We start from the raw sequence: 23,295 nt of genomic DNA on the forward strand, positions 1-23,295 counted from the left end.
GGCCCTAAAAGGTGTCTCCCTGCACCCGACACCTATTAAGCCACCGCCACCTGTTAATAAACCTTCTCATGGTAACATATCCTTTGATAATACGACTTCAGTGAATTCACAGTTCTCCAAAACCTAACACTCTTTAAATAGGCACAAGCCTGAGAACACCCGTGTGTTATCTTCCACGCTCTTTATAATACCTTTTCGACACCCGTTTGAATTATGGTGATGAAATGCAATACGAACACTGTAGAATTTCATTAAAACATTTAATAAATGGCCCTCATTAAAACGCCAGTTCCCTTGTCCTTGTCTATAAGGACTCCAGCTAATCCAAATGCCTGCATAGACATTTCCATCTCATCTCTTTAGAGGATTCAGAACTATTTTCTTACACCTAACACAGCTTTCATTCCATTTAGAATAATTACTCTCTATCCCATTTCTGACTTTCAAGAAAAACAAGACACTTAATTGACCACAGGAGGACTCTCTCAAGGGCACCAGGCTGCAAAAGCTCTTGTGTGAGCTCACAACTTAAGCTGATGTAATCTGCTACAAGAAGCTGACTCCTATTTTTAAGTTATACCCTTTTACTCTGCCTTCAAAGGGCACATATATCACACGTTGTAACTGCTCATAAAATACTTTGTGGCCTTGTCTCCCATCCATTTCCCTCCTGGGGTGAATCGCACTGTCAGGAGGGGTTTCCAACAGGAGTCCAGCTCTACCCACTGAAATGCATCCACCATTTCCCATGATTCGGTCTTTAGCAGAAGAGCTCCACAAGGCCCCACTCTCCAGGTGTCCTGTTTACCACGGTCATTTTGACAGGGAACAGAGGACTAGCAGGGTCGTTCTTGAGAGCCGGCATCAGGCTTTCCCACCTCCTTGTGTTTCCCTCCCCAAAGACAGCACTTCATAAATGCTTATTAACGTCGCCACCCAGAGCCCTGTCACCAGGCCCACATGCTCAAAGGGGGTCAGCCTGAAAACGATCATTTGCTTTATTTAATTTAAAGTTTTTCATTCATCATTTCAGTCATGCTCACTGTGTTATTAAAAAAAAGTTGTTTAGCATCTCAAAAACACTAAGGGAAAAAAGCCTCAGTTGGAAGTGAAAGTACATTTGATCTCACTATTTATTTATGTATACATATTCTGCTTGTTTCTAAAAATAAAAAAATGTAATTAACCATGGGGCTGTTGTGGAGTCTGTGGAGGTCATAACAGGACATTTGTCCCTGGTCCACTTCCCTCTTCGCTCCCTGGGCACCCTGTCTCGTCTGCGGCTTGCCCAGCCTCAAGGCTTGGGCACTTCTGGTCCCTACTCCATACTAAAATGTGAGCACAGGTTGGACCACTTGTCTCCCCTTCTCAACACCCTCATTCTCCTCAGCCCTCGGGGAGAGGTCCCTTTCGCCGTGGTCTGCTTACCTGCCCAGACCATGACCCACCCCCACTTCGCTTTTCATCCTCTGGTTGCAGGGGCCTAAAAGGAGCGAAATGTGTTGTTTCCTTTCACGCAAAGGCCTTTGTCCACATTGCTTCCTCAGACTGGAACTCTGTTCTGCAGTGCCCCCTCCCTCCACCCCGCTCCCTCCCACTCATCCTTCACAGGTGGTTCAGATGCCACTTCCTCCAGGAAGCCCGGCAGGTCAGGGGTGTTCCTGCCGCACCAGGGGCTGCAGCTCATCTCACCACACCATGTTCACTTGCTCTGTCTCCAAGTGACTTCCTGGGGCAGCCCTGTGTCTGCTCACTCCCCACTGTATCCCTCTGCACGTGGCCTGGCACAAGGTGGGCTTCAATCTCATTTGTTGGATGAATGAATAAATACATGCTGCTGCTGCTGCTGCTAAGTCGCTTCAGTTGTGTCCGACATGAGGGTACCCTAAAGACTGCAACCAGAGAGGGGTCCCACTTGTGAGGTATGAATTCAAATTTTGTTTTCTCAGAAAGTATGAACTCAAAGAATAGAATTTAACTCAGGATTCATCAGCTAAAATGTGAAGAAGATTTAAAGCAATTATCCTCCAATTAAAAATAAATTTAAAAAAACCACAAATAAGAAAGAACTCAAAAAAAAAAAAAAAAAGGGGAAGCAGGCAGCTGGCTCTGAGGAAACTAAACACCCCCCACCCCCCCCCCCACCCCCCCCCCGACACACACAGTGACTCCTACTCTTACAGGGGACTCAGAAATGCCTTTTGGTAACTCTTTCCCGGAGAGATAAACGGAGACTCTGTTTAAAACGGAATCCCGCTGGGACAAAACACTAAGGCTGGCTCCAAGTTAAGATTCATGTTAGGAACTCCAAGCGAACAGCAACCTCCACACTTGACATTCATTCTGAAGAGGGCAGCAAGCCACAAACCCATAATGCTACTTCTTACTTGCAAAACCACATATATCAATTCCCCAAACATTATAAAGGCAGTTGCACGTGGTGGAAAGGCTCTGCAGGTGTGAGAAGGCATGCATCCGGCACACAAATGGAACGGCTGGCATCTGGCCATCTGATATGGGTGCTAACTGGGGTCACGTGCTGGGCTGACCTGGGGACTTTTGTAAAGAGAACTGAACTGGTTCCTCACGGAGAGGCTAGTCTAATCAAGTATACGCTTGCATACAGACTCTCCTTTTTTTTTTTTTAAATTCTTTCCCGAAATTCTAAGTACACCATGTTCAGCTTTTAAATCCAGGACACACGGGACTGTGGAGGAAGGCATTGCTTCAGCTACTTCTGCATAGCAAAGAATTAAAAAAAAAAAAAACACCCATATTTTCCAAAATCAACAGATAGATGACACTAGAGAGTGGGTAATGTTTCAACATTCAAACCAATGACGAAGCGTTCTTGGTTTATTTCATCCTTACACAGCTAGTAACCACCCTTCATAACAAAACTAAACAAATACAATTTCACATGAAAATTCTTCTGCCTTCTGGAATAATTTTACATTTATTACCTGGCATAGAGAAAGTGCTCAGTAAATGTATGTTGAATGGATAACCACAGGAGGGCTGTAGCTATGAAAATGCCTTTGTCAATCTTAGGTACACTGTTTAACTCCCCTTTATTCTCCTTTTAAAGAAAAAATGATGCATATTTTCTAGGATTCTGATTTTTCATTTCCCTGTCATTTCATTGATCCTGTACTAGCTACTTAGGTATCACTTTCCTCCTCTGTAAAATTAAGTCTGTGTTTTGGTTATTGTGAGGCTTAAAGGAGGTAGTAGAGTGACTGGCTTACACCCTGCAGATAATGTTGGGGTTTTCGTTTCCTTTTTCCTTTTTAACCTCTCCACTCCATCCTCTTCCGATCTCCAAATAAAATGTCAAAGACAAACCAAATCACCAGTCTGATTAAAAAGCCAGGAAATTTCAAATGTAGCCTGGGCTCGCCAACATCTAGCCGTCAACCGTTGAAAAGTTTTATTTACTATTTTGGGGCCTTGGTTTTCTCTTTCACTAACTCATCTTTAAGGAACTTTTCAGGTCTGATTTTCCATGAGCTCAGAAACCTGTCTTATTGAGGAGCTGGCTACTGAGAACACACTAATGTCATCTATGATCAGGAAGAAAATGATCTCTGAGTCCCTTCATAAAGAGGGATTTCAAATGACAAACCACAGTAAAACTTGCCTTTTAAAAGGATTTTTGTCAATCTAATACCTGGGTCAACATTTGGTGACCCTATTCTTAAGCAACAGAAGGTTCCTCTTTTCCCTCACCCCATATATCCCCCCAAGTCCCCCCCACTATCTAACCTCCTGCACACCAGAAATGTTTCCCATCCACTGCTCTGCAATGATGTACTTAGAAATCTAGGGATTTTAAGCAACATCACAGTTACAAATGGATCATTCGAAATGAGTAAGACAATTGACACAATATTATGTCAAATCTAACAGTTGCTAGATTTTTGTCTTTCATACCCTGAAATATACCCAAGTTGATCAAACAAAGACCTCCAAGATTATACACAACAAAAACCTCTCTGTATTTTCATAAATATTCAGTGTATGACTGCCACCTAGTGGTGCAACATATCCTTGCATGACCAATCTCCAAAGAGCTAAATGGACCGGTGACACTATAAACCAATGAAACGTCGTCCCTCTGCTGCTTACCAGTCGTTTCAGGGAAATTTAAGAACATAGCCATCTCCTCAACTATTTTGCTCATACAAATGTGTGAAAGGTCTACTGCAGATGGAGTCAATGCCACATTATTTAATCCTACAAGTCAACCCCACTGCTTCCAAACCTTCTCACCAAACAAAGGAACATTATTATTCTATTAATTGTAATATTCATTAGCAATTTAAAAAAGATTTCCCCAGTAGTCTGTTCTCACCTTCCAGTTTCATTTGATCTAATCTTGATTTTTAGTTATGCATGAAAAAGCATTTAGAAGTGACAGCCTTACAAAAAAGTGCACATTATATGAAAATCTGACTTCAATTAAAATCAGTTACCAAATCCCAGCAATTTCCAGCTGTCTCTTCTATCTCATCCTTAGAGAATTATATATCACATTAATTGGTATTCTGTCACATAGAGAGACACCAGTGATGATTAATTGCCTCCTTGGTGTTTTGAGTTGCGTCTTCTTCACTAAGGGGATTCAAATCACTCACGTCTCATTACTTTCCGGCAGGGACCCCTTTCGGGAACCCCCATGGAACCCCTACCTTCCTGAACTTCTCCATTTGCTTGCAGAGGTCTGGATCAAGCTCCTGGGACACGTCCTTCATCCACAGTAGCGCCCCTCTGTATTCAGTCCGGCACTGCTCCATGCGGTTCACCGTCAGCCAGGTGTCGGAGATGGCCCTGTGCCGGAAAGTCTCCACTTCTTGGTGGAAGCGGCACAGAGGGTTTCTCAAAGCCAACCTAGACCAGAGGGTAAGGCCACAGTCTTGAAACCGAGAGGGCCAGCAATCTGAATCCCTGACAACTTACTGATCTTAAATTCACGAGTTAGTGCGTGAAACATACTCCAGGCTGCAGAGATATCTGCAGACGTATAAACTGAAATGTATGGAACTTCTAAGTCAACCAGGAGACGGTTATCCAAGCTAATTACTGTTACTTAACGGTATCATTCGGAGAAGGCAATGGCACCCCACTCCAGTACTCTTGCCTGGAAAATCCCATGGACTGGGGAGCCTGGGTGGGCTGCAGTCCATGGGGTCGCTAAGAGTCAGACACAACTGACCAACTTCACTTTCACTTTTCACTTTCATGCATTGGAGAAGGAAATGGCAACCCACTCCAGTGTTCTTGCCTGGAGAATCCCAGGGAAGGGGGAGCCTGGTGGGCTGCCGTTTACGGGGTTGCACAGAGTCAGACACGACTGAAGCGACTTAGCAGCAGCAGCAGCAGCAACGGTATCACTGGGGAGTCTCTCGATCTGTATTATTGGGGTTGGTCTCATGCCTGGGCAGAGTACTTATTTAAAGCTGGAACCCATCTTTTGTTCACAGAGGAACATCAAGGAATGACCATTTCCCATTTCTGCCCTTGGCCACTCCCTGCCTTCTGCCTCCCTGAAGACTGGTCCTTTGAGAAGGGATGGACATGGGCACGATGAGGTCATTCTGGATCACTCTGTGAAGGCCAGGGCGTCTGCTCTTTGCTTCAGTAGTCACAGAGAATGAAGGACAAACAGAAGCTTCACTAAATGGTTTAGGAAGGGGACAAGCATGTTTACTGAGGGTCTACTGTGTTGGGCGCTTTCAGATATGCTATGTGATCTGATTCTCATCTTAAAAAACTTAAGGATACTGTACCAGAAATGAATGTATATGATACAACAAAGTGAGTATAAAATAATATATTGTTCGTAACATACCATCATTTATTCAGCTAAAAAATATTTGTGTGCTTAGTCACTTCAGTCGTGTCCAACTCTTTGCGATGCTATGGACTGTAGCCCATAAGGCTGCTCTGTCCATGGGATTCTCCAGGCAAGAATACTGGAGTGGGTTGCCATGCCCTCCTCCAGGAGATCTTCCCCACCCAGGATGCATAGCAAAATTTGGATAAAATATTTATTTGGGAGGGGGAGGAGGATACTGCTTCTTTCATCTTCCTCCTCAAAATGAGTAATGTCAGATGAGTTATACACTTAAAATACAGTCGTCTCCATGCAGTTGCAGGGTACAGGTTCAAAAAATAAAAGACTAGTATTTACATCTCAATTTAAGGGCAAACTTGTTAAGCTGAAGGGAACAATGATGTCAGTGAGCTGAAGTCAGCTCTTGGCAGTTCCATCAACATCACAGTGCCTGACCTGTATACCGCACTCTAAGATTATAGATGGGACAACAAATTATTCAAAAGGAAAAAGGTTCCCTTTACTATTTTCTCCAGTTTTCCTTGTCTGTAAAGCATTGTTATTAAACATTCAGCACTTCTCTAAAAATAGCTTGCTCACATCATCCTACCTAGATGTCACGGGCTGTTTTATTGTTGTGCCATAAAGTAAGCTTGTGTTTTATCACCGCTGGATTAAATTTAATACTTACTTTTCATCAAACTGAATGGGCTGTTGTAGCAATGACTACCGAATAAAGTGAGTAAAACTAACACTGGTGTGAAGGTTTATAAAATTGGAGACTTCTTTTTAAAGAAAGAGCCCTCAGCTGTCCCTCTAAGGATCCCGTTCATTTCTGGTCTCCTTTGTCTCTGCTTTTAGAGTTTGCCAGTTTTACAAAACTGCCTGATACAGAGTCTTGTGAATAAAATAGTCTCCATTTCTCAGACTATTGTAAAGTTAGAAACCTTTGAGGATGTAATGACATGATGATAGATGTTAATATCTTGAAGAAAAGAAAAGGTGTGTAAAATCACATCATTTTTTTCTGTAACTTGTTTCACATAAAATCAGAAAGGTGAAAACCCATTCACTTGTGGTACAAGGGACTGAGTCTAGACCAAGAAAAAATTCAATAACTAAATGTCAAGCTTCAGTGAAAGACCAGCCCGTGTTTCCATTCATTAAAATCGACCCAATGAGAATAATCAATAGAATACCTAAAAGTCTAGTCCAAAGATGTTTATTCTTTAGTAGGAAAAGGTAGAAATGACACAAAGAGTGGACAGAGGGCCTGGGATAAATGCATCATGACATGCCCAGATGATGAAATACTATGCTATGGATGTTTTATAAAATGTATATATGGATTATTTGGTCAAAAACCAATTTGCTAAATAATCAGTATGCAGTACTATACAAAATTATGTGGTATAATGCTGTTTACATGAAAAATATATTCTGGCAAATGCCAAGTTATGTCCATTTGAGAATTTGACTTTATGAGAGTTTATATCATCTTCCTTCTTTCCTCATGTGCAGAGTACTCGTTTCGATTTCATGTGCCTGGTGAGCACTTGAGTATCATGCGATCAGAGCCATCGTATAGGAGGCCGTCTTCCAAATTGCAACACTGGGCAAGCTGCATTCATTTATGGACGGATACAGGGCAGTCTGCTGTACTGCTGTACAGGTTTATTGCAATGATACTTTCCAGTATCATTTGCATTGCTTTAATGTTTTTGTCTGTATCCAAAGGTTAGACTGTATGAACTTCAGGTGCCATATGCTTTGTGAGATAGCTTGCTACATGAATATGAAAGGATATAATTGGATAGCAATGTTATAAAATTATATGATCAGTAATGGTAACTCTTGGAGTGATTATGTCCAAGGATTTGGTTTCTTTCCCATAAATGGATGTTAATCTTAGCATGAAGGTATGTTTAAGAATTTTCCCCACTGAAATTAGTGATAACCATATACATAATACATGAGAATTTATGAAAGGTTTTTTCAAAAATCAATGATCCTTGTAAGACTGTGGAAAGCATATAAGCACTGAGAGAATTTATCAAGGGGTTAAAAGCGAGTCAATCTCTATTTGAAAAATGTGAGTTGTTTTTAATTTTCTCCTTTTGTTTTTCCCTGTTTTAAAATTTTTCTAGAATGAGTATGTATTATTTTTACAAGGAATATAGTTATAAATAAGGTTAAAGGGTACAATTCAAGATTATAAACACTTTTCTTGAAAAGCTGGGGTAGAGAACTCTTGGAAATTTTTCCATTCAGCCATGAAAGTTGGGGTCCAAATGTCATTAGAAAGAACCAAAATGCCCACAAGAGGGGGGGACCACTGAAAAATGGACACAGTTGGTCTCTTTTTTCTACCCCAGCTTTCTTGGGTCTTCCTAGGAACAGGTGATGGTCTGCTCCCGGTCCACTGAGAGAGAAAAGCAGCAGGGAGAAACTCACAAGAGACAGTTAATTTGCTGGACAGGCTGGGTGAGTGAAATTTTTGTAGCCCGAATATTTTTGGAGATTGCCCACAAGTCTTATTTAGGTATAACATTTCGGTATAAAGTTTGCCTAATATTAATGAGTGACACTGGGGAAAGGGGGCTTCTTAGTTACTGGGGAAGGAGGAGGAGAGAAGGAATGTCGCCACCTCAGATACCAAATGTGTCTCTGCAGTGGCTCCTGTTTATTCTACACGGACCCTGAACATGAGTCATAGTAGTGTTAAAAAAGAAAGTCATTGATTTACTACAATTTTCTCTGACCCAGAGCTTCTTAAACTTGAATGCACATGGAAAACAATTGGGGAACCCATTAAAATGTAGATATGGACTCAGCAGTTCTGGGGTGGGGGTGGATTTTGCATTTCAAATAATCTCTCCTCCGCTGAGGCTGCTGCTGCTGCTGCCCCAGCGTCTGAGCATCTTGAACAGCACCCCTCTCAAGTGTACTGCCCCCAGATAGCAGTGAGCGAACCCTTAGGTCCGTCTCGTTAGGCTCCTGCTGAAAGGGGACCAGACAGATTGCTACAAACAACGCAGGAGGTCAAACTATAAGCCTAGGACAGCACTCCCAGGATTGGTGTATGACTATGGACCAGAACAGGTATGAAAACATTTAAAAAAATTGATAGGGAAGGAAAAAGATTACACATGCTATCTTAGAGTTGAATACAAACAGACTAACAGCTGTGAACAGAGGCAGCCCTCACTTTCAGACAAGGGCCCTCTAAAGACAGGGGCAGGTTCCCTTCACGAGTGAGTGGGTCCCAGGTCCTCAGGAGACCCCCCTCCCTCGATCGCCATCAGCAGACCCCAGTGAAGGCCACACACCTTTGCTGGGAAGAAAAGCAGAGGGCCTTTCCTGTCGCTTGCATCATTTTTCCCGCTCTGGTTTTATCTTGGAAGCCTTGGGACCGGAGAAACTTTCCCAGTTCGTTTTCTTCTTGAGACAAGACTGATGGAGAAAAGACCAAAAGGAGCCATGAACAATGAACATCTTTATTACAGAGAAAAGGAAAGAGGCAAATCACAAGGTCCTCTCTCTTCTAGAGACAAAGACGGGACGAAATTAAATCCAAGTGGCAGGCTGTGAGGTAGCCCTCCCCACCCCCCAGCACTGCATTTAACTTTCATGCTGTTCTTCCATTGACAAAATGAGAGATCAAATTCACTTCAGCACATCTGTCAGTACGCTTGCTGCCCTGTAACCAGAACCAGAAAATGACCTCTGTACTGAAAAGCGAGCCGATAATGCGCTGCTCTGGACTGAAATTAAAGTTGGGTTGTAGAGTATGACTGTGGGAATCTTCTGTGGCTGCCTATAGTGTAGGGCCAGTGTCCTCCTTTCATTCCCTCTTGCTGACTTTTTGATCTCTGCCTTCTGAATAACATTCCACTTGCTTGTACAGCAATTCAAATATCTTATCCGTGGCACAAGTACTTGGTGGGAGGAGGGGGGTGGAGACAGAGGGTATGTAGGTAATCAGGCTGATGACTTGGCGGATTTTTAAAATGCAGAGCTGGAATCAAATCTGCATTGGTTATGCCTAACTTTGACCTTACATTTTTTAAAAATAAAATTGAGGTATAACTGACATACAGCATTGTATTAGTTTCAAGTGTACAACAAAAATGATTCAATATTTGTGTATTTGGCCTTATTTTTAAAGACAACCTCAGAGGGCACTGCTGGTAAGAAAGGGACACCTACAAGCTCTCTCCTGACTGATTTGGCAGTAAATATTTAAAAGGCAGAATTGTGGGTCTTCCCTGGCAGTCCAGGTTAGGACTCTGCGCTGCTGATGCAGGAGGCGTGGGTTCGATCCCTGGTCAGGGAACTGAGATTCCACACGCCACAAGGTATGGCCGAAAAACTGAAAAACAAAATAAAGTACAGGTTTTTTTCTCTATAAAACATTTTTTTAAAAGTCAAAATTGTGTATCTCTTTTGACATTGTACTTCTGATAGGAGTACATCCTGAGGAAGTAGTAAAATGGGCACAAAGATACATAGATAGATAGATATAATCATAGCACAGTTATTTCTAATAGCAAAACTCTCTCTCTCTCTCTCTCTCTCTACCACGGGGACTGACTTAACCAGCGTGGTGCACCCACTCCGTGGATGTGTGCGCTGTTCTGCAGCCACTGGCCTGAATACACTTTCCCTGACAGCTGAGCCACAGGTAGGCAGTGACGCTGAGCTTCCTTGAACGCTTTTTTCTCGAAGCACAGCTTTTGATAGGGATGCACTTTGAACATTGCTCTCCTTTCACATCGCTGTATTGATGCATTTACCAATCACTTGTCTCTAAAAACGTTTTCTAAATGCTACCAGAATTCTTGTCCGTTTTCATGAACAATCCAGACTTCTTTCAGGATGCACCCCATCCCTGACACGATGTCCCCAGCAATAACTAGAAAACATTAGCCAGGAACCAGTAACCCAAAGGTGAATGTTAAAGCTGCACTGCTTCCTTATTAACCTATGACTGCAGTTTACTTTCAACATTCCATGGAGAAGAGGTTTTTCAAATCCATTTTTCCTGATGGTGAACGACTACACTCCTTCCCCTTCTGTTTTCTCAAAATCAAGTGCATTGGTCAAAGCCTTGCTCAAAAGCTACTTCCTTTGTGAAGCAGGTGACCCCTCCTTCTCTGTGACAGCAGTGCCCTCTCGGCACCTGGTACTAGAGTGTCTGTGGGTGGGCACGTGTCTATTCTTCCCATGAGAATCCCAGCTTTCTTGACAGGGACCTCATCCAGACTATGGATTCCCAAGGCTGAGCAGAAAAGTCGTATTCAGGGCATTAATTAAATGCTTGTGAAACTGAATTAACTATAATTTTTGCCTTGTTATCCCTGTATACTTTACTTCACTTTAAATGCTTATCTGATACTTATATGTCATGGTTCTAGGTAAAAAAAAAAAAAAAAATCAAAAAAAAAATTCCTCTAAGAAATGTTGTTGTTTTTTACTACCTTCCATTCTTCTTCCTTTCCACTTACTAACATGGGACTCACTCAACTGCACAATTAGGAACAATTTCATATCTTTGCTTACAACAGTGTGAGGCTATTGTCACCTACCTTCCTTACCTTGAAGCCTCAAGTCACATACAAATGAACACACGAGCTTAAGGCCAGGAAGAAAACCAGTTCATGGCCCTAAACGACTACGTGTGTTAGTAGTGCTAGTCGCTCAGTCGTGTCCGATTCTCTGCGACCTCATGGACTGTAGCCTGCCAGGCTCCTCTGTCCATGGGATTCTCCAGGCAAGAATACTGGAGTGGGGTGCCATTCCCTTCTCCAGGGGATCTTCCCAACCCAGGGATTATAAGGCTGGTGAAATGTACTCTTTGCTATACAAACCTACGTAGGTTGGAGCATTTGAGAATTCAGGTTTGGCTATTTTACACCCTTGAGGATTAAACTCGGGGTGCTAGACAGGCTTCATTTTAAGAGCTGAACCCTGGTCAGTGGGACAGGGCTGCTCAGAGGGTGGTGGGAAGACTGAGGGGCCTCAGGCTCCAGGCTGGATGACTTAGTGATGACCGTGTCATTTTCTAAGAAGGGATGTTCATGCTTTAATTTCAGTTTTAAAATCCAAATACTGAAATAAATTTACAAAGTTTAAAATTCAGCTGCAACACAGGTATCAGATCACTCTTAATGTTCCTACGTATAAGGTTTCACTTAACAAGGACTTAATTCAGAGACAAATAAAAACCTATTCATATTTAATTGCTGATTAGATTTTTCAGATGTGCCCTGAAAAGGGAACCAAAGAACTATAAAACCAATTAGCTTGGCAGCATTAATTCACTTAGCACAAATTTACAGATGATCTCATTGTACAAGGCACTGTTCTGGCCACTGCAAATAAAGAGATGGACGAGACACACGAGGACCCTGCTGATGCAGCTTAGGTTCAAGGAACAGGAGACAGAATATAAAAAATACAAAACTCAAACTCAACACACAAAAAGTAAAATGCCAGGTAAGATGGGGGTGGGGCGTAAGAGAGAGTGACAGGTAACTGTTTTGGGCTGGGTGGTCATGCAAGGTGTCTCTGAGCAGGAGAATAAGCTGAGCTTTGAGATAAGGGGCTGCTTGAGACAATGAGGGCAGGGACATCCCAGATGGAGGAAGTGGTGAGGAAGTGGTGAGTGCAAAAGCCTCAGGTCACGTGGCGTGTAAGAGCGAAAGTGGCTGGAGAGGTGAGGTGGGTCAGATCCAGTAGGAATTTGTAACCCATGGTATGGAAGTGTACATCTTACATTAAGTGATACTGGAGGCTTCTCAGCAGAAGAACAATATGATCCAATGTACTTAAAAAAAAAAAACCAACTTTACTTTGAAATAATTTTAGGCTGATAGGAAAACTGTAAGTAGGATACAGAGTTCCTGTGCACTCTTCTTCCCCTAATGTTAGCATCGTACACAGCCATGGTTGTTGTTGCGGCTGTTAGTCACTAAGTCACGTCCGACTCTTTGTGACCCCATAGACTACAGCGTGCCAGGCTCCTCTGTCCATGGGATTTCTCCGGCAAGAATACTAGAGTGGGTTGCCATTTCTTTCTCCAGGGGATCTTCCCGACCCAGGATCAAAACCGTATCTCCTGGATTGGTAGGTGGATTCTGTACCACTGAGCCACCAGGGAAATCCATATAACTGTTGTACACCGATCAAAACTAGGAAAATACCACTGATAGAGTATTACTATTTAAACTACAATCCTAGTGAATTTCCCTAGTTTTCCCATTAACGTCCTTCTTCTGTTCCAGGATCCCACACTGCATTGAGTTGTCAATCTGTTTGGTCTCCTTTGACCTGTGCCAGTTTCTCTGTCTTTCTCGACTTGTATGACCTTGGTGCCCTTGAAGAGTACTGGTCAGGTGTTTTGTGGTCTGTCCTCTATTTGGGTTTATTTGCTTTCTCACGATTAGACTGGATTTAGGGGAAGGAAACAGCAGAAGTGGAGTCTCCTTCTTAGTGTAAGATTTCAGGGCTACAGGAGATCAACACACATCATTACTGGTGATGTTAACTAACCCCTATCATTTGGTTCATGTCATGTCTATTGGATTTCCCCACTGTAAAACTGAGATTCTTTTTCCTTTCATAATTGTTAAAAATCTTGGGAGTAAATTCAGAAGACTGTACGAAGATGCAGTCTCTTCTCAAACTTTCACTCACTAATTGTAACATCTTTCCGGGAATCATGCGTGTCACAATTCTTTCTGTGGGTGTGCTTTTGTGGTTCCCTCATTCTTTCTAGATTAATCGCAATTATTTTATAAGGAAGAACTATTTCTTCTCCGCCATTTCTTTGCTTATTTCTATACACACACTTGATGGACATTATCTCACTTCATCGGTTGTAACCTAAAACTATTCATCATTTTTGTTGTTGCTCAGATTACTCCAGCTTTGACCCCTGGGAGCTCCAGGAGATGGCTGAGTGCTCTCTGACTGCAGTGTGGATGATGAGCTGGAGGAGGCAAAAGTAGGGGCAGGGAGACCGGTTAGGAAGCTGATGCAGCCAAACAAGGAAGAGAGTGATGACGGTGGCCTGAATGAAGGCAGTGGCCGTGAAGAGGTAGAGGAAGGAGAACTGGAAAGCAAATGAGCTGACAAAATGGACCAGCACCTGTGACTGACTGGACGTGGGACAGAGAAATGTCGGAGGCAGGGTGCCATGTGTCTGGACTGCCTCATACCTGAAGACTGTGGACTGATAGCGCTGGAGACATCTTAGCTCAAATATCTGGTAAATAGTAACACAGATAATTTACCAAATTTTGCCTCTAAATCCTGGGATTTTGTACTTCCACAAAATAGTCTTCATAAAAGATTACTAATAAAGGAAAATGGCCAACTGTTAATTTGTGATTACTGGAAAGGGGTTTGAGGAGTCAGAAACAAACTTCTCAGAGTTTGGTCTCAGAAATACAGAAACTGTACTCTTAAACGATCTCCACATGGAAATTTAAAAACAAAGAGACACAACAACTTGATATTTAGCATTTCAGAGACAACTCTGTTGGTAATGATTTTAAGATGGGATGACCATAGGAAAATCTTCTTCCCTAAAAAAACCAGTATCTGACATTACAAAATGTTCAGGAAGAAGTGCTGTCAACAAAATATAGTCAATGGATTAACTGTATGTGCCTTCTCTCTTCATTTGGTCATTTTAAAAGGAACAAAACTGGATCTAAGAGAGCCTAGGCAATCAAATAGTAACAGCTCCAAAATTTTAAATCCCGTGATATAAAACTGAGAAAACTTTTTTATAACTAGGAAAGGAAGTGGCACATACTTACCCATGGTAGGCTAAATGCAAAGCTCCTCTGTTATTGCACTTGCACTGAGAGATAAACAGCCTATGTAAAGAATTTCTGATAAAATTTTTAAAGACCCCAACCTACCAATTAAAGAGCAAAGACAGACACCCCGAAACACTTGTTTTCTTGTCTTGCCTCCTAAACATATAAAATTATACATTAAGACAAAATATCCAATATCTTACTGTCTATTTGGTCAATATTCATACTTAAGGCATACTTACAACATATTCTCTTTTGATAGAGTACAATTGCTTTAGACAAGTCCAGACAGGTTCTCTGAATTGAGTGAAACAGCTATAATAAAAATACAAACAAAATGCTAAATAAAACAGGCAGCAATGAAATAAAAAACAATTACACTGAATATAACCATAAGGTCTGATTTGCCCACTAAAAACAAGATCATATGCCTAAGTATGCTTGGTGTTATGTGAGGTACTAAACAGAAAATGTGACCAAAGCTTTTAAATATGCTCCTGTTTTTCTCTATTTATTAGAGTTCATCATCTCTGCAATCTAAAATGAAATCTGCAGAAAGATGATTTCCTCCAGACTACTCAAATAATAGCTGAAAAACAGAAATCCTAAGTGCAGGGCCCATTAGAGGACTTGGTAAACCAGAGACCCAATATTCATTCATAATCTAATTTATTTCTTTTACCACTTGCTGGTTTTTTTTTTTTTCAAATGGAGGATCTGTCAATTAAGCATCATATTTAAAACACGACACTAGCTTATTCTATGATCCTAATGCATACTTAAACAACTCTATAAAAACAAACAAAAATCAATCAGCTGAATGTTCTGTCTGCTTTGAAGACATCTGGTAAAATGGAGTTTAGCTAGCAGCCCCTATCACTCCTTCTTTTCCCAATTACTTCATAAAATACATGTAGAAGAAACCTAATATGTCATGCTATGGCCATAACAGAGAATATTAAGGGGAAAGCAGGTAGGCTATAGGGGGAAGAATTTAACTAGATTTTAATTTCTGGTCTTTGCTTCAGAAATGGAGACAGTTCAAGAGAAGCTAAAACAGTTTTAAATCAACTATACTACAATATTTTTTTTTTAAAGGAGAGCATATAGTTCAGAGACATCACACTTTCTCCACCCTCTGTCTACTGACTCAGAGACTGGGATCAATTAAAAAACCTGGCGGACAAACCTTGTGCCTCTGAAGAGCCGCTTCGGAAAGGAGTGCAAGGCTCCTCCCCCTCTCCCCTGGCTTACCGGCCATGCCATGCCGATGTAGCCGTCACAACTGGTGTTACAAAGCACTTCATCGTTTGAGTCAAAACAGAAGACTGGCTTCGTGATAAATATGACCAAATGTTCTAATAAAAATGGACATATGCATATATACCGAAAAGATTAAAAACCACTCTTACGAATGCTTAATATGATCAATCTTGGTCACGTGGAGTATGCGTGCGTGCATGCTAAGCTGCTTCAGGCTCTGACTCTGCATCCTCATGGACCACAGCCCGCCAGGCTCCTCAGTCCGTGGATTTCCCAGGGAAGAATACTAGAGCGGGTTGCCATGCCCTCCCCCAGGGGATCTTCCCGACCCAGGGACGGAATCTGTGCCTCTTACGTCAACCTGTATTGGCAGGTGTGTTCTTTACCACTAGTGCCACCTGGGAAGCCTGAGCCTAAATATAAACATAAAATTACTGTATTTTGTTTCACATACTAGAAATTAACATACTAAATTTGAATAATGCTTGTATTTACTAGGTTGTTAAGAGGAAAAAATAAATCTATAAGATGTGAGAAGCATATACAACTTATCATCATTTCAATTCTATTTAGAATACTAAAATCAGAACAGAGGCCTTGGGACATCCCTGGTGGTCCAGTGGTTAAGACTCCATGCTTCCAGTTCAGGGGATGCAGGTTCAATTTCTGGTCAGTGAACTAAGATCCCACATGCCACGGGACATGGCCCCCCCCCCCGCCCCCGCAAAAGTATATTATCGCTTAAAAAAAATAGAGGCCTCCTGGTTCTTCTCCTCTCTGCTGCAACAATCTCTATTAGCGCATCTCCGTCAAGCCCAGCTTCGGTTAGAAGAATCCCACTGACAGGAGAGAGGGCTGGGAACTCATGTTACTTGTATTACCGTGCATACTTATTCACTGGATACTTATGAATGTGTACCGTGTCTGGCTGAGCATACAACAGTGAATAAGGCTGACACGGAATCTGACCCCTGATGGAGAGAGGGCAGGCAAACGAACACCTGAGATAATTCCATGAGAGATGAGTTCTGGGAATCATGGCCCTGGGTCTAGTTCTTTCCTCAGGTACACAGGATGAATGAGCCTTATCCTCTTCCACGTGACAGAGAATCGGTGGCTAACATCTCCCCTTCAGCCTCTCTTTCCCAGAAGAAGCACAGTTCGCACCATCCTGGCCCCTCCCTTCTCAGAACGCTTTTTGAAATCTTGAACTTTTGACCTTCCTCTCATTAAGTGTTCAGCTCATGAATTGTAGCTTATATGTTGATATCACTCTGAATTCTTATTAGACCACGTAACACATTATTTCTCTCTGTGCCCTCTCATTCACAGAAGTGATAAGTATGCTTTAAAATTTTTTTTTTAATTAAGTTTTTGGGGAGTATAGTTGGTTTACAATGTTGTGTTAGCTTCTGCTGTATAGCAAATGCTTTTTAAATTTTGATCTAAAGTATCAGCAGAATGTCCAGCAAGGTAGGAAATTAGTGGCCCTTTCACCAGGTATTTGAGAGTCAATCAGCTACTAATTCAGCTTACTGTGTTATTAACTAGTCTAACTAAATATTAGTTAATTCATTCTTGAATTTTCCAGGATTCAACACAACCTTATTAGACTCATGTTCCAGGACTTTTTGCTGTCATCCTTTTTTTTCTTTAAATGTAAACAATTGTCTGACCCTAACTATCTATAGTAGCACTGGCTCTTTGAGTTAATGTTTTTTAACAAACATTTATTGAGAATTTACCACATTTCATGCATTCCAATAAAGTGCTTAAAAAATGAATTAACTGAGGTATACTGGTGGTTACAGAATTGTGGGTTTAAAAAAAATATGCTGGAATTCAGTTGATCTGATCCTAGATTTTCCTCATGAACGATTTTGTTTGCAATGTGTTTTCAAATACAAAGCACACCTATATGCTTGCTTCTGTGAATACACTCTCAGACTCTGTCCCTAGCAAGATGGCCATACGGGGGTCAAGGGCCATGAAGCGCTCACCTCTAGCTTGGCGTCCAGGTCTGCGTCGGAGGCAACGACATGCTCATCTTCTTTCTTCCCCGTGGCTTTAATAAAGGCTTGCTTCGTTTCCCAATACTTCTGCTGCATCTTATTTACAACTGACTTGTCTTGGGGATATCGATTGTGTAAGTCCCAGGGATAACTGCTAAAAGGCACAGGCATTCAAAGACAGGTTTTACTCACGACTTTCAAAAAGATTTAAGACATCAGAGCACAAACAAATGTATCCAAACATTCACAACGTTACTAAACACAGAAGTGCTTTCCTACATGGTTATTACACCAAAAGGTTAATCAAGTCTAATTTTTACACCAAAACCTTACAAGTTAGTGAGGAAATTAAGAAACTTTGGCAGGAAACCGAGGAACTCAAGCTCGAGGACTTTGGAAATTGAAAGACTGGAGAAATGGAGAAAGGGAAGCCAAGCCAGGCAAGGGGACTGCCTCAAGCACCCCAGGGAGTAACAGATAAAGCCGAACACCAAAGTTCTCTCCAGTCTGCACTGCAGCCAACGCTGAAGTGATGGCAGAAAAGTAAAGATAAGGGGCTGCAAAACAGCATACTTGAAAGCTGTCACAGAGGTCCCTCACATAGTCAAACTCACAGAATCAGGACAGAATTGTGGTTCCCTGATGTTGGACAGGGAGGAGAAAAGGGGAAATTACTGATCGACAGGCATAAAATTTCAGTGGTGCAAGACGAGTAAGTTCTAGAGATCGGCTGCACAACCGTGTGCCTGCAATTCACATTGTGCCTGTAGTTCACAGGCACATTTAAAATTTTGTTAAAATGGTAGATCTCATGTCAAGTGTTCTTACTACAGACACACAAAATTTTGAAAAAAAAATTTTTTTAATTGGTTATGGATTTTTCGTATTAAAATTTTAAATTATTAAACATAAATGGTTAAAATACATATAGGAAGCTATTCTTCAGGAATAGCACAGTGAGGATCACATCAAAAAGTGTGTCAAGAATAGACTCAGAGAATGAACTAACGGTTGCTGTGTGAAGGATGAGGGAGAGGGATAGTTGGGGACTTTGGGATGGACCTGTACACACGCCTGTTTTTAGAACAGATAACCAACAAGGACCTACTGCATAGCACAGGAAACTCCGCTCAATGATGTGGATGGGAGGGGAGTTTGGGGGAGAATGAATGCATGTATACGTATGGCTGGGTCCTTTGGCTGTTCACCTGAAACCATCACAACATTGTTAATCGGCTCGTCAATATCCCGATACAAAATAAATTGTTAAAACTAAAATTAAAAAAAGAAAAAAATAATAAATCAATTGTTAATTGTTAATATCCCAATACAAAATAAAAAGTTTTTTTAAAAAGGGGTGTAAAGAAGAAATTAGAGAAAACCCAACTGAGAATGCAGTGGAGTTCTGTAAAAGTGCCCAGGGTACCCAAACACTGACAGAAAGCTTGCCATGGGGCTCTGTCCCTCCTGGTTGTGTCTGCACCACCTCCTGTGTGTCTAGGGCTCCCATCCAGCTCGCATGGGACCCCCAGGTGTCTCCCTCTGCAGACATGCAACTTCTTCCATCCCATCCTATTAGCACTCAAATGTGCCAGACTTGGGTTCTAAAACAGAAATGGCTTTATACGATTGCACCAAAATATGTATCTCAAACCTTGATGATTTACACTCTCTTGCCGGATAAAATTCACAAGTTTTGTTCTTAAAAAACTTGTTCTTAAAAAAATCAGAGTTTCAGATGACTTCCTTAGCAATGGTTACATCTTCGGAAAGAGGCGAAGGATTATGGTTTATATCTTTCTGCATTATTTCAAAGTTGGGAATACGTCTAGATATCAAATGTATAGGCATGATGACCACACTTAATAATACTGTATTGAACACTGCAAACAGGCTAGAAGGGGAGCATTACTCTTCATGTGCACTCATCACACACAAAAAGCGGTAACTATAAAGGAGATGATAAGTTAATTAGCTTAACTGCAGAAATGATCTCACTATGTATATCATAATATCATGTTGCACATCTTAAATATATATAATTATTATTTAAAATTAAATGCAAATTAAAAGGTTTTATTATGAGCTTAAATCAGAGAAAAGGAAATGAAAATATGTATGACTTTTGTATAAAAGATAATCCTTCTACATACTACGTGTGTTAAAAGATGGGAAGAGGACTTTCCTGGCGGTCCCGTGATTGGGAATCTGCCTGCCAGTGCAGGGAACATGGGTTTGATTCCTGGTCCAGGAAGATCCCACATGCTACGGAGCAACTAAGTCTGTGTGCCATGACCACTGAGCCCGTGTGCTGCAACTACGGAAGCCTGCACACTCTAGTGCCGTCACCACACACTTCAGAGTCTGTGCTCTGCACCGAGAGGCCACCTCAACAAGGAGACCGCATACCGCAGCAGACTAGCCCCCGCTTACTGCAACTGGACAGAGCCCATGCAAAGCACCGGACACCCAGAGCAGCTGGAAAAAGCCCAAACTGTGGCTATTTCAAGGGAAAGGAATTTTCAAGAGTGGGGAGTAGGACGGACTTCTATTGTTTTTTTTTTTTTGTCAAAGGTCATAGATTTAAAAAATTTTTCATTATGAAGGGGAAAAAAGAAAGGACTTTGGAGATCTAGTCAACACCCTTCACTCCTGTCATTTAACAAATGAGGAATCTCAGGTTTCAAAATGTTAAGAATCTTGTCCAGAATCACACAGGGTTAAAATCCAAGCCTCTAAATCCCAGCGCAGCATGCATTTCAATGTTCTCTGCAGCCCTCGCATTTCAGTAGCAAGTGGTAAAGTGGCTTTGAAAGGTAAATGGGAGAAAGGCTCTGGGGAAGGGCCCACCTCCTGGGGCTCTCCCAGGTGGTTAAGTGGGGAACTTAACTACCTGCTTCCCTGAGCCTGCTGCCAAGATATGACAGCCATTAAGAGGGTCAGGGGATGAAGCCATCCGTTTGTCTTAATGAGGCAAGATGGAATAATTAAAAAAACAGTCTGACAACTCTTAGAGAGTTGTCAAATGGGGATACTCAGGGAAACAAAATCCCTTAGCTGTTTATTAATTACCTTTTAAAGCTCATTACATTTTAAGATGCAAAATTCTTTTAAAGTGTGACTTTCGATATTACTGAGGAGCTGGACCTGATGCTTCTCTACTGAAAGAGGAGGAATTAAAAAGTATAGTCTTTATTATAATTAACTGTACCTTTGAAAAATGAAAATAGGCACTGTATTTTTTCATGATACAAATTAAAGGAGGTAAAGCATGACAAAGATCACCTTGAGTGGTGGATCAAGGTTTCAAAAGGGTTCAGGAACACTGCTTATAGCAGACCTGAATTTATAAGCAGTTTAACATGATGCTTAGATGAGTTACAGGCATGTGAATGGCAGTGCTAATATTGCCGTGTGAGGACCACATCTGTTTTATTCAGCATCATCTATTTCCAGCAATGACTGGCTCCTGGATGTTCACAAAGGTTGAAGTCATGACTATTAATGACTTCTGAGTTATTAATTAATGAGTCTGAGTTATTTTTGTCATTATACAGTTACACTGTTATTTTATAGCTGCCCTATATAAAATTCCCTTATAACTCTAATAGTAAAAGTTGTAAATAAGACAGAGATTGAAAAATGTATCAACTCATTACACTGAAAAAATGATGGTAAGAAAAGCTATCACTAGATTCCCAAGAAAAAAGGTACATGTAAATGAATTTCTCAGACAATATTTTTGGTTATTGCTTTTCATATTACATTTAGTAGGGATACTGAATTTGACTGTACTCAGCATGGGGGCTTTGTTGGTGGCTGAGATGGTAAAGAATCCGCCAGCAATGCGGGAGACCTGGCTTGGATCCCTGGGTTGGGAAGATCCTCTGAGGAGGGCATGGCAACCCACTCCAGTATTCTTGCCTGGAGAATCCCCACGGACAGAGGAGACTGGTGGGCTACATACAGTCCATGGGGTCACAAAGAGTCGGACACTACTGAGCAACCAAGCACAGCACAGCCCGGCACATATTCAACACTGGTTGAAGGCTAATAGGTTATTTACTGCTATTGTGACTCCTGATTTTTCCATTCAGTAGACATTTATTGAGTATATACTACATGCTTTCCTTTTTCAATAGCCTCCCCCAATTCAGAAGAGACAACAAATTATTTACCATTTGTGTCCTGACATGGTTCCTCCTTCTTCTTTTTTCTACTGTTGATGATGTGGGGAGAAGGGGCAGGGAAAAAGCATGAGAGGATAAGTTACATTATAACCTGAAATAAAACAAATATGTTTAACAGTTACACACTGTACTACTATTACATTAATTTGACATGTAACATTTTTCAATCTAAGCCATTTTAGGAGCCAAACATCACTCCACAGTAACACTGTACCTAGAGTAGTACCTGGAGAAGGCAATGGCACCCCACTCCAGTACTCTTGCCTGGAAAATCCCATGGATGGAGGAGCCTGGTGGGCTGCAGTCCATGGGGTCGCTAGGAGTCGGACAAGACTGAGCGACTTCACTTTCACTTTTCACTTTCATGCATTGGAGAAGGAAATGGCAACCTACTCCAGTGTTCTTGCCTGGAGAATCCCAGGAACGGTGGAGCCTGGTAGGCTGCCGTCTATGGGGTCGCACAGAGTTGGACATGACTGAAGTGACTTAGCAGCAGAGTAGTACCTAGAGTAGTAGAGCATCTAGAGTAGTTTAGCTAAGTAATACTGGAAGAAACATCCCAAATGAGGTTTAAGAAGTAAACAGGCAGGTTGAATGAAAAGGGCAGGTTGCAGAAGACTACAGAAAATATGAGACCATTACATGCAAGCAATACTCTGTACTATTGAAATATACAAGCATTATATAGTGAAGGTATAAAGAAATGTGAATGACAAACACTGAATTCCAGACAGCAGCTACCACTGCCATAGGGACAGGGAATATAATTTAAGAGGCATATACAGGGACTTTGTACCCACAACGTTGTCTTTGATAAGCTAGGTCATGAGTATACTGCATCTGTAGGTCTCTGTAGATTTTAAATCTCTCATAATTAATATTTCTGAAAAGTAAACCAGCACATTGCCAAAACAAAAGCAAACAAAAAGAGAAGCCAAAACAAAACACCATAAAAGTACAAAGGAAGAAAATGTGATTATTTCAGTTTTGATCAACCCAGTACTGTATTTTCATCTCATTAGTAAATATGGGAGTCACTTGATGCCTTTGCACCTCATTCCATTTGCCCTCGGCTTTCCTGGTGGCTCAGTTGGTAAAGAATCCGCCTGCAATGCAGGAGACCCAGGTTCGATCCCTCCATCAGGAAGATCCCCTGGAGAAGG

At 41.5% G+C, this 23,295-nt stretch overlaps 1 protein-coding gene across 11 annotated transcripts in view; it reads right to left on the bottom strand.

Annotated features, from left to right (window-relative positions):
• ICA1 (islet cell autoantigen 1) overlaps window positions 1-23,295 on the bottom strand; it is a 163,356-nt gene that overhangs the window by 115,143 nt on the left and 24,918 nt on the right. For 5 of the 11 annotated variants that reach the window (XM_019959747.2, XM_019959755.2, XM_070787534.1 and 2 more), the window contains exons 2-6: window positions 22,121-22,223; window positions 17,931-18,096; window positions 14,910-14,982; window positions 9,166-9,289; window positions 4,692-4,890 (exon numbers count right to left, since the gene is read on the bottom strand). In XM_019959747.2, coding sequence (XP_019815306.2) covers window positions 4,692-4,890; window positions 9,166-9,289; window positions 14,910-14,982; window positions 17,931-18,096; window positions 22,121-22,137 — 579 coding nt within the window. In that variant the 5' untranslated portion in view covers window positions 22,138-22,223. The remainder of the gene's footprint in view (window positions 1-4,691; window positions 4,891-9,165; window positions 9,290-14,909; window positions 14,983-17,930; window positions 18,097-22,120; window positions 22,224-23,295) is intronic. The other 6 variants (XM_070787533.1, XM_019959752.2, XM_019959750.2 and 3 more) reach the window with 3 other exon arrangements.

Source organism: Bos indicus, chromosome 4 (genome assembly GCF_029378745.1).
Source record: "Bos indicus isolate NIAB-ARS_2022 breed Sahiwal x Tharparkar chromosome 4, NIAB-ARS_B.indTharparkar_mat_pri_1.0, whole genome shotgun sequence".
NCBI lineage: Eukaryota > Metazoa > Chordata > Mammalia > Artiodactyla > Bovidae > Bos > Bos indicus.